The 12812-nt window shown below is 30.0% G+C and overlaps 1 protein-coding gene across 1 annotated transcript in view; it reads left to right on the plus strand.

Annotated features, from left to right (window-relative positions):
* The window catches only part of LOC129976140 (glutamate receptor ionotropic, kainate 2-like), a 435413-nt gene that overhangs the window by 326895 nt on the left and 95706 nt on the right, over positions 1-12812 (plus strand). Inside the window, exon 5 of the mRNA XM_056089551.1 lies at positions 5865-5918. Coding sequence (XP_055945526.1) covers positions 5865-5918 — 54 coding nt within the window. The remainder of the gene's footprint in view (positions 1-5864; positions 5919-12812) is intronic.

Here is a 12812-nt window from a genome sequence, read left to right on the forward strand (position 1 = left end):
TGCACGGTCTTTTTGGCTTTTACCATCAGTTATATTACATTTAGCGTAGCATTGAGATACGTTACGAGGGTTTCCTTTTATATTTTGGAATGCACGTAAATTATATTTTTTATATTTTAATGCAAATTAAGAGAAAAAGATTACTAAATGCTAATTTCGAAGTATCTGTCAGCTGAAGTAATAATCTAAATAGGTACCAAAAATAACGATGCTAGGGCAACTTAAAGTTTATTTTTCAAAATTAGGCTTTGGGAAGCAAATCCCCCGTCCTGTAGGATGATTCCTTTCGCGTACGCTCCTTCCCAAACGAACGTCTAGAATAGAGACATCCCGTCCCAAAAGCGATGAATATATATCTATATTTAGAATTTATCAAACCGATATTGTTTTTAAGAAAAGTTCCATGCTAATGAAATTTTGAACTTTCTGATACTTTAACAAAATTGGTAATTAAGATTCTTAAAAAAATTATTTGATGCTTGCTAATAAATCTATATAACAGAAAATATTTTGACGCTTTTCCACAATATTTGCAGAAAAAATTCGAGATTAAAAAATAATGACTTAATGACATTACATAGAATAACACCACCCTGATCCCCTGATGCCTGTAACACTGAGTTACCTACCAATTGGATGAGCCCAAGATGGAAGAGAAAGCGGAGGGAGGGGAGAAAGAAAGATGAGACAAAACATTCACAAGATCTCCGTAGAGAGTCACATCCTGCATAGCTATATTTAATGTTCTATCAAAGGAATACTTAAATGAAGTGAACAAAAGAACCTAAAAGCAAATGGTGACTATAGACGGCAACGGCGTGATGTTTCGGAGTTGAGCTGTGTGGCAAAGTGGTCACGAGCACCTCCACATCATAATTTGGAATAGCAATTATAATTGTAAGTTGAGGGATAGACTAAAATTAATTCAAACTAGTTTTCACGAGCGCATAAAGCTCTAATGTCAGGAAATTTGGTATAATTATGAAATTAATTTTTTATGATATAATTATTAATAAAAATATTTTGATAATTATACCAACTTTATCAGAATTACGTTGCACATTGCTTTTACTATGGGATAGATTTCAATTAACTATTTTAATTTGTTATTTTTGAAAAAAATCCAGAAATTTTCACGCGTGTAGTTTATTGTAGCTATCTATGGCCGAAATAGAAATAATTTATTTGAATCTTTAATGCACCAGATTGCCAATGGATTTAGAAATTCTCTGTCTTTTTACGAACGGAAAATTAATGCAAATATTGCCAACTGCAGCCAAATACTTTTTTAGAGCTGAACACAGCAGGATCATAAGCTGGCAGTTAAAGTAACTCGTTGCGAATCTGGGATAATTTTTCGAAGAACTTAATTAATGTTATTTTAATAAATTCCGAAACATGTTCAATTTTGAGGTCATCCTGAATGAAATATGTTCCTTTTGATGTACCAGGGTGCATTAACAATCTTCATTAGATGGTTGTTTTGAAAATCCTGCAACTACTTAATGCTGTGGGCGGAAGTGGCTTCCCCCCCCCTGGGAGCTGTACATCAACATTGGTCTAAAAATAGCTTTGTAGGACAGAAGTTTCAGCCTAATTGAAAGCTTACTTCTTGGAGCGATTTAGATGTTGAGTTTAACATATATAAATTCAACTTATAAAAACGTTGATATTTACGGACGCAAATTCTCTACATTTTAAAGGTCGTTCTTTTACTGTGAGTAAATTAAATGAATATTACTAATTGAAGAGAAAAGAAGGCAAAAAACCTGAAAAAATGATAAAAATTGTTAATTAAGATTGAAACTTGCGATATGCACATAGACATATGAATAAACATTGCACATAGAATCAGAAATCTGTAGCTACTTTCTGATTCCTGTGGTTTTATTTTTCAGTAGCAAACATTTTATAGTTGATTCATTAATTAGGTGCATTGAGGGATTAATATTAATTACTAAGGTAATTTTTATTGAATTAGTTAATTAATGTGAAATAAATTTCTATTAAAGTGTGTACTAAAATTAATGTTATGTTTTAATATGACGGCGATTTACAGCAAGTAATTTTAAAAAAAAAATATTAGAATACTATGTTTAATCAAATATATAAAGACAAATACAAACAGAATAATCATTATCAGGAAATTGACAGTTAGCCTGCAAATTTATAAAAGTTAAGAACATAAATACGAAACATTTAATAAACTCTTACATCTATATGCTTTGGTACGCTGGAACATTCGCGAATCCAGTTGACGAACTTCCCATCGATAAATACATATCGCTTATATAACTGTGTGATATTTCTTTGCTTTTTAAATCTCACTGTCTATCGTAGGCGATTTGATCGAATATATTATCTCATTCTAAGTGTTTGTTTTAACAACTTTACGGGTTTTCTGCAAATTATAAACTTTTTCTTCATGGAAGTTGATACAAGATCATGTGACATAATTTAAGGTTATATCAAGGAAATGAAAACTTGCAATTTTTACAACATGGCATGGTAGTTGCAACACAATTTAATTGAATAGCATTGTATTAACTACCTTTCGAAAGCAATATTAGGTTTGTTTAGGGATGCACCTCCTAATTTTGAACTTCAACCAGATGTTAAAGATGGCATCTCACTTATCGCTCTCTTCTTCAAACTTCATCACCGTATCAATTAGAGAATTGATGGCCCATGATGTCAAATTTAACGTGAACTCGATGGATATTTAGCAGAATCGAGTTTCATGCCTGGATATCTTCTGTTTGGAGGCTGAAATATTGCCAATGCACCACGCGGCTCCTATAATTTCAGACAATATCTCTTAAGTGAGCCTTTTTATCACCAGCATGAAAGATAAAATGGCAAGAATATGCAGTATAAATGATAGAATGTCAAGTATAAGCAGCATGAAGGATAAAATGACAAGCGTATACATTGTAAAAGATATAATGCCAAGCGTATGCATTGTAAAAGATAGAATGTCAAGCGTATGCATTGTAAAAGATAGAATGTCAAGCGTATGCATTGTAAAGGATAGAATATTGTGGTGAATTGCATATTAGATAAAACGACAAGCGTATGCAGCTTGAAAGATAAAACGACAAGCGTATACATTGTAAAAGATAGAATGCCAAGCGTATGCATTGTAAAAGATAGAATGTCAAGCGTATGCATTGTAAAAGATAGAATGTCAAGCGTATGCATTGTAAAGGATAGAATATTGTGGTGAATTGCATATTAGATAAAACGACAAGCGTATGCAGCTTGAAAGATAAAACGACAAGCGTATACATTGTAAAAGATAGAATGTCAAGCGTATACATTGTAAAAGATAGAATGTCAAGCGTATGCATTGTAAAAGATAGAATGTCAAGCGTATGCATTGTAAAAGATAGAATGTCAAGCGTATGCATTGTAAAGGATAGAATATTGTGGTGAATTGCATATTAGATAAAACGACAAGCGCATGCAGCTTGAAAGATAAAACGACAAGCGTATACATTGTAAAAGATAGAATGTCAAGCGTATGCATTGTAAAAGATAGAATGTCAAGCGTATGCATTGTAAAGGATAGAATATTGTGGTGAATTGCATATTAGATAAAACGACAAGCGTATGCAGCTTGAAAGATAAAACGACAAGCGTATACATTGTAAAAGATAGAATGCCAAGCGTATACATTGTAAAAGATAGAATGTCAAGCGTATGCATTGTAAAAGATAGAATGTCAAGCGTATGCATTGTAAAAGATAGAATGTCAAGCGTATGCATTGTAAAGGATAGAATATTGTGGTGAATTGCATATTAGATAAAACGACAAGCGCATGCAGCTTGAAAGATAAAACGACAAGCGTATACATTGTAAAAGATAGAATGTCAAGCGTATGCATTGTAAAAGATAGAATGTCAAGCGTATGCATTGTAAAAGATATAATGTCAAGCGTATGCATTGTAAAGGATAGAATATTGTGGTGAATTGCATATTAGATAAAACGACAAGCGTATGCAGCTTGAAAGATAAAACGACAAGCGTATACATTGTAAAAGATAGAATGCCAAGCGTATGCATTGTAAAAGATAGAATGTCAAGCGTATGCATTGTAAAGGATAGAATATTGTGGTGAATTGCATATTAGATAAAACGACAAGCGCATGCAGCTTGAAAGATAAAACGACAAGCGTATACATTGTAAAAGATAGAATGTCAAGCGTATGCATTGTAAAAGATAGAATGTCAAGCGTATGCATTGTAAAAGATAGAATGTCAAGCGTATGCATTGTAAAAGATAGAATGTCAAGCGTATGCATTGTAAAGGATAGAATGTCAAGCGTATGCATTGTAAAAGATAGAATGTCAAGCGTATGCATTGTAAAAGATAGAATGTCAAGCGTATGCATTGTAAAAGATAGAATGTCAAGCGTATGCATTGTAAAAGATAGAATGTCAAGCGTATGCATTGTAAAGGATAGAATATTGTGGTGAATTACATATAAGATAAAACGACAAGCGTATGCATTGTAAAGGATAGAATATTGTGGTGAATTACATATAAGATAAAACGACAAGCGTATGCAGCTTGAAAGATAAACCGACAAGCGTATACATTGTAAAAGATAGAATGTCAAGCGTATGCATTGTAAAGGATAGAATATTGTGGTGAATTGCATATAAGCCAGTAACAGCGCTTCTACCCGAACAGCTGTTTTGGTAAAATCGGATCATTACTGGACTGCTAACCAAAAGGTCCCTGGTTCTATCCTCCCGCGTATCATACATCCAAAATATCAGGCGTGTGCATTGTAAAAGGCAGAATATCAAGCGTATACAACATGAGAGATAAAATTTCAATCATATTCAGTATAAAGCATGGAATGTCCAGCGTATGCGGCTTGAAGGATAAAATGGGTAGCATATGCAGAATAAATAGTAGAATAGCAAGTGTATGCACTATGATAAATAAAATGGCAAGAACATTCAGTATGAAAGAGAGAATGATAAGCATATGCTGCATGAGAAACAAAATGACAAGCAAATGTAACATGAAAGAAAAGAATAACAATCATATGCTGGGTGAAAAAGAGATTGACAAGTGCCATTACATGTTGTTATTGATATTCGGTTTTGAAGTAAATTTGATATTTATTAGACAAGTGATACTCAATTTATTTGGAATCTTCTTTTCTTTTCTGAATTTGGATTTAAAGAACTCCATGTAGAACTTATATTTCTATTTATAGCTCTATGATATACTATTAAACTGACATGCCGTACATATATTAAGTCCACTAAATGCGTCCCGTAATTTTAGAATCACTTTGAATTTTGGGCAAATTTGTCAAGGAATCATCTAAATAGGGGGATGGGATGTCACTGGATAAATAGACGGATTCTGATTCCCCTCGAATGTACAGATAACATGGTGTTGAATTCCAAACAAATTGACTATCAATGATAGATTTAATCTCCATATCAGGGTATGTTTATGCATTACTCGTGAATTGGATTAACTTACGATGACAAGTCTTAAATTCCACGGATAGAATGGTAGAGCTGGGGCATACCCTTTTATTAAATGGAAAGTGAATGCATACCATTTCTATAAATAAAGAATTAAATAAGACACGTATTTCACTTAATTAACTTTTAAAAATTCTAATACAATAGCCTGGAAAATAATTTCTCTTTCAGAAGGCGTAGTTATATATATATAATAGGAAAACTAATTTCTCTTTAACTTAAGTAACCTTTTTTACTTTTAGTGCAAATTTTTTGGTTTAATACGTATAGTATTTATTGAATATAAACTAATTAATTTGTAAATAACATGCAAATATAATAAATTAACAATTTTTATTTTGCATTTCAGGCACAGAGGGTCGACATGCTAACAGAATACTACAACTACGTCATTACAACATTGGTAAGAGTTTTAACAATTATAAAATTTCATGAACTTTATGCTCATTTTTTTAAATCTATAGCATGAATTAACTTTCTGAAATTAAATCTATTTAGGTATTTTTAATGTATTCTTGCAAAAACATTTAAGTGATTTACTTTGGCAAACTAGACATTCTATTAAAATACAAAAAAAATGTGTCACTTGTAAAGTTAAATAATGTATAAATTCAAATAATTACAAAAGTTTAGAGAAAACAAATCAAGGCTTCTGTAAAGCAAAAAGCCAAATAAGATATATAAAGGTTGTGAATTTTAGATAAAGTAAACGATGTAAATATTTTGCTAGACACTGCAGACATTAAATTTATTATGGCACTGGCTTTCAAGAATAAATTTTAGTTTATCATTTTCATGAAAAGTTAAAACTCATTAACGAAAAACAAATTATTTTCCATGTTGCGAAAAATATCTTTTGATAAAATTGTTAATAATGAGGCATTTTTATTCTGTTTTGTTACATTATCTTAAAAATTATTTATATTTACTGATTTGGTCTTAGAATTAATTAGTTATTCAGCTTACAAACTTTGAATCTAGATAAAAACAAAAGTGTTTTACTTTGCTGGTGTTTAATGGCGAGACGAGGATGTAGAAAAATTGTAAAAAAGTTTGAAAAAGGGTGTAAAAAAGTTTTAATTCTACAGAATATCTATTTCAAAGATGTGAAAGAAAGTTATTATTAATTTTTTTCTACAATATAAGATATCTGATAACAGTATATATAAATTTCTTTTATAATTCAATGATAAAATACTACTAAACAGAGGAAATTTGGTTTCTATATTTTAAACAGTGGAATGAAACGGAAATTTAATGCTGTAAAATAGCAAAAAAAATAGAATTATTAAACACTTTTTTCTAAATGCAGTAACCATCGACTAAGACTTATTAAGTATTTAAGTATATTGGTTGTAAACTATAAAAGATGTTTCATAAATTCTATTAAGTGAAAGTCCAATGAATTATTGTCGCTTATAACAGCTGAAAACTGACATTATGACTTAATATAAAAATATTTCAAAAAAATGTCGAAAATTACTTCTTTTGTTTGCATATAGGAAACAGTGTAAGTATGCAATTCAAATTCAAATTACAAGGAGCATGCAAGTTTTTACATTAAATTTTCGCTCTTTAAATTGAGTCCTTGTTCTGAAAATATTTATTGCTTTTAAGAGAAACATTTTATTTATAGAATAAAAGCAGAAGAAACACACACTGAGATTTCTCTTTAAAGGCCTAAAAAGTTGCCAAAGGCTTTATGTTAGGAATCTGAGAAGAATTTTAAAACATTGGTGAGATATGACAGCAAACAAGGAAAAACGAAACAATGCTAAAGCTTTTTTTAGGAGCCCTTATTTGGAAACGACTGCCATAAGAAATATACATCTGACATAAAACTAGAATGTTGTGTAGTTTATTGAACTCCCCAAACTCGATTCTCCAAATAAAACCTGAATGAGAAACTGAATAAAAGAGAAATGTTTGAACGGAAACTCGTTATTTGTCTCTCATTAATTTGGTCTGTGTTACGCGCTTATTAAAGTTACACAGAAATTACAGCGATTGGAGCATCATTGAATAAAAACTCGTAACAAATGACTCCAGGTTTTAATTCCTGAGTGATTCTGCTACAGAAATATAGGTAGGCATTCAATTAACCCGACATCAGTGAATGAATAAGCGTCCAGGTCTTGAAGGCAGGCAGTCATTATTTTCTTTGACTTTGTTTCTGACACATTTTCTACAGGGTAGATGTGATTGCTTAAATATACAAATATGTGATTTTTAAATCTCATATCAAGCTATCTAAGCATGTAATTGGTAGTAGCATGCTAATCGAGGGTACGTGTCCCGATTGGGTTACTCAGTTATCTCTTACAAACCATCAGAACATGTGTCATGACTCCATGCCGTGTCTAACCTCCACGTAGCTGTTCTCACATCACAACTCAGAGGAGCTGAAGTGAAGAGAGAGGAACGGTTGCGCAGGAGAGCGGTGGCTGACACCGGAAAGAGTGTGTGTTGGTAGGAGCTCCGATAGGTTTTCAGAGAAATGAGATAACATTTAAACTTTAATTTAATTGTGCATATGTACAGTGGCTCAAACCATTGAGAGTACACCTTACTTTTACTTGATAAATCGGACTTTCAATATAAATAACACATTATCGAGAAGTGCAAACATGTTTTTATTTTTAGGCATAAAAAATGGCTTAATTAAAAGTAAAAATAAAGAACAATCAATAAAAAACTTTTAAATTGAAAAGTTACAGAAGCATTTGAAATAAAGATATGCAGATTTTTGCCTAAAAAAAACTGAGAATACAGAGAGTGTTCGCACATTTTTTAGACGATTTTGGGACTACAGAAAAACGTACATTCATATTTTGAGTTTTAAATGTTTAATTTGATAGTTCTTGTTCTTAACTATCATTCTACATTGTAATTTCCATGATAATATTAACTATCATTTTACATTCCATCAGGGCCTTTAGAGCGTTTTTGACTCACTGAATAATTGGAAAATTGCTCCTCAAAGAAAAACCAGTATTAATGTGAGGATATTCGTATTAAGATTATTTTAAAAAGGAAACTTTTATCATGAAACAACTGAAATTGTTGGCAGAAGCCCCATTTGTGCCAAGAAAATTATTATAAAGTTTATTGAAAATAACTGTAAGATGAGGGAAAGGTATTTTGAGTGATATCGCAAAAAGGAAAATTTTGAAAGAAATCGAGATTGATCCTGAAGTAAGTACAGTCAAACTTATTGGAGAAAGTTCTCAAATCATAGTCAAAAGTGTAAGTGCCGAAACTGTGAGAAATGTAATTAGACAATCTGGATATAAAAGTCGAGTAGTTAGAACGAAACCGTTCATCAGCTTGCAAAATCAGAAAAAGCTTTTGAAGTATCCAAAAATTCATCATTTCTTTTTATAAATTTTAAATTAGAATAACTTTATATTTAATGATAAAAGTAAATTCAACATTTTTGGCAGTGAAGATCGTCGAACCGTATTGAAAAAGCTCATTAGCGCCCGCTTTGGATCCAAAAAAATTTACGTCCGACAGTTAAACATGGTGGTGACTCCCTCATAGTTCGAGATTGTATGGCTTCATTCGGGGTCAGAAATATAGTTTTTATAGATAGAATTATGGACCATATGGTTTACTTGAATATACTTTGCAACAATCTAAAGGAAAGTGCTAAAAGTTTGGGTTTAGATGAAAGTTTCATTTTCCAGCTGGACAACGATTCCAAACACACGGCACGTAATGTCAAAATGTGGCGTCTTTTTCATTGTAAGCAGCAGTTATACACACCACAAAATCCCTCGACATCATTGACATTGAATATCTGTTAACCACACTGGAAACAGCGGTCCAAAAACACAAAATTAGAAACAAAACTTATTTAAAACAAGTGTAGAAAGAATAATAAAGTAAAATATCTCCAGATACCACCAAAAAGTTGATCGAATCGGTCGAGTCACAACGATTAGAAGCTATTATAAAAGCCAAAGGGCATGCAACTATATATTTACACTCTCTTTCTATGCGAGATATTACAAAAAGTTTCATTGGTATAATCTCAATACTTTGAGCCAAAAATCTGCGTACGTTTATTTAAAATGTTTCTGAAACTTTTCAATTTAGAAATATTTCGTTGATTTTTCTTTATTTTTACTCTAAATCAAACCATTTGTTATGCGTAAAAAGAAAAATTTGTTTATACTTCTCGGTAATGTACTATTTATGGTGAAAGTTGGATTTATCGTGTGAAAGTAAGGTGCACTCTCATTTGTTTGAGCCACTGTAAATATTCATTAATCATTTAATACGTAAGATATAACAAACTCGTGTTGCCAAAAAAAGTGCCATCGCATGTGTTAAAGCATACGAGGCCATATATTCTCAGAAATTGCACCTAATAGAAGTTCTATGGATCAGATTAGAAGGATGATTTGTATCACTGCATTTCCTACCCATCAAACACTGGGAGCTTTAAGCTGATCATCAAAATCACACATTGTTAAAGCAGAAAGTCTTAGTTAATTTATTATGTAGCATAAAAAAACTAGCTTTAATTGGCTAGCTTTCTCCTACCTTAATTAATAATGAAATTTCTATTTCTTAAACGAATTTATACTTAGCATAAAACTCCGTACTTCGACGACTTGTAGAATATATTTATCAAAATAAAAATCATATGTATATTTCAAAATATTAGAATAAAAAGATTTTTCAATTAACATGACTTTCATTGTCATTCCTTTAATTATTTTTCAACCACAGTATATGCTCTTGTATTAATCGTATGAAAAAATAAATTTGGTTAAAACAATTTTTTCAAACATGCTTTTACAAGCATTTCATAATCAAATTTCAGGTTAATAAATCAACGAACTAATAATTAAATTCAGAAAATTCTGTTGGGAAAACTGTGTTACAAAATTCTATCGCCACTTGCATGAAATATATTATATTGAATGAAAGTATCTAATGTAGAAATGACAAAATTGGCTTTCTTCTAAAATTTTCTAATACATTACAAATTACTCAGGATATAAAAGGTAGAAAATATCTCAAACACTTTAACATTTCTTTGTTTAGAAATTTAACGTAAATTATTCTTTTTTATTTATTTTACAGGAAAAATATTTTTAGTCTTTTAACTAATTTTCTGGCTTTAGAAAAAAATCAAACGATATTTTAAAGTATCTCAAAATGCTCTCCTTTTAAGTTTGGTTTAATTAATGTACACTATTCAACAAGAAAAACAAGAGTCTATTAAAAATATGATAACATTGCCTTAAGCTAATGAGAAATAAAAATACATTTCTTTTTTTAATTTACCGCCATCTTTTCTAAAGATGAAATTAATTTGAAGTTTTAATTGTCTCCCTAGTTTTTGTCACTCTACAGTTAATATTTTAGCCATGCTTCGAAGAAAAGATATTTTTGTCATCATTTTTTCAATCAAATGTGCCGTTTAAAAGTGGGATTAAGTAACTCTTTAATTTTTTTTCATAATTTTAAGATAATTACTTTTTTATGTATCTAATTTATTATTGCTTATCTTGCCTATCTTTAATGAAAGTCAACACCTTTTTAATTTCGTATAAAGATTAATTATAAAGCTTAATTATTCTAAATAATGAATTACTTAACTCAAATTGTAATTCAGGGTATCCATTAAAAATTTTACATTTTCAAGTCGCTTTAAATACATCATTAATACATTTAATAATTAATTAATGTTCATTAGAATAGAATTTCTTTTGAAAGAAAGGTTTTGCCATTTTTATTTAAGTCGTGATCATACAAAATGATTTACACAGTTTCTTTAAGATGCAGAACAACTCTGAAAATAAATATACAGTGGCTCAAAAAATTGAGAGTACACCTGACTTTTATTTGATAAATCCGACTTTCAATATAAATAGCACATTATCGGGAAGTGCAAGCATGTTTTTATTTTTACACATAAAAAATGGTTTAATTTAGAGTAAAAATAAAGAAAAGTCAACGGAAATCTTATAAATTGAAAAGCTTCGGAAACATTTTAAATAAACATTCGCAGAATTTTGCCTCAAAAAATTGAGAATGCACCAATGAAAATTTTGCAATATCTCGCATAGAAAGAACGTGTCAGTATTTAGTTGCATGTCTTTTGGCTCTTATAATGGCCTCTAAACGTCGTGGTACCGATTCGATCCATTTATGGTGGTATCTGAAGATATTTTACCCCATTCTTCTTGCAGAGAGAGAGATCTTATAGGCCATTATAAGAGCCAAAAGACAACTTAATAGTGACACTTTGTTTTTATGCATGATATTGCAAAAATGTCTTTGGTGTTATCTCAATTTTTTGAGGCAAAAATCTGCGTATGTTTATTTAAAATGCTTCCGAAATTCTTTAGTTTAGAAGTATTTTGTTGATTTTTCTTTATTTTTACTCTAAATAAAACTTTTGTTATATATAAAAATAAAAACATGTTTGTACTTCCCGGTAATGTGTTATTTATATTGAAAGCCGCATTTATCAAGTAAAAGTAAGGTGTACTCTCAATTTTTTGAGCCACTGTATATACTGTTGGCAGGTTGCAAATCTAAAATAGTTTCTTTATCTTTTAAATTATTGTTTTCAAATACATTTCAATCATTAGACAAAAATAATGTGATCTTTCATATTGAAATAACCATAGATAACGACATGATTTCTATCGCATAATTCAGCATTCATTACAAAATAAATAAAATTAAGGTAACAAATATTATAAAAATAAAATAAAAACAAGTTTATTTCAAACTTTAAAATGTATTACTGAAACACTTTGCATATTTTAAGCAAATGCCAAAAGATATTATGAATGGAAAGAATAACAAATTAATCGTCTGCATTTTAAACATATTTGACTTAATTAATTACACATTGTAATTATTTTTCTTTCAATTGAAAGCAGCGAATAAAGTGTTATGATATAATTTATTCAATATTTTTTAATTATATTGGAAAAATTTCCCTTTTCTTAATTAATATTAAAATGATGATCTTATCTGTTGAATTTTTGAATATTTTAGTTATGTTAATTAATTAAAATAAAAGGAAATATATCATGGTTTTTTTTATCATAGTTGTGTTTTTTTTAATGCAGTATACACTCAGTAATACTTCTAGAGTACTGCTAAATTAGCAAATTCTACAGATCAATGAGATTGACTTATAAAATGGAGTTAAATAACAAAATTTATTTTCATTGCACAATATATATAAAATTATAAAGAAAATTAATCTGCATGTAATAGATATTACAAAATAAATTTTAAGATTTGACTAGCAGTCTTGGCA

This window comes from Argiope bruennichi, chromosome 7, assembly GCF_947563725.1.
Source record: "Argiope bruennichi chromosome 7, qqArgBrue1.1, whole genome shotgun sequence".
NCBI lineage: Eukaryota > Metazoa > Arthropoda > Arachnida > Araneae > Araneidae > Argiope > Argiope bruennichi.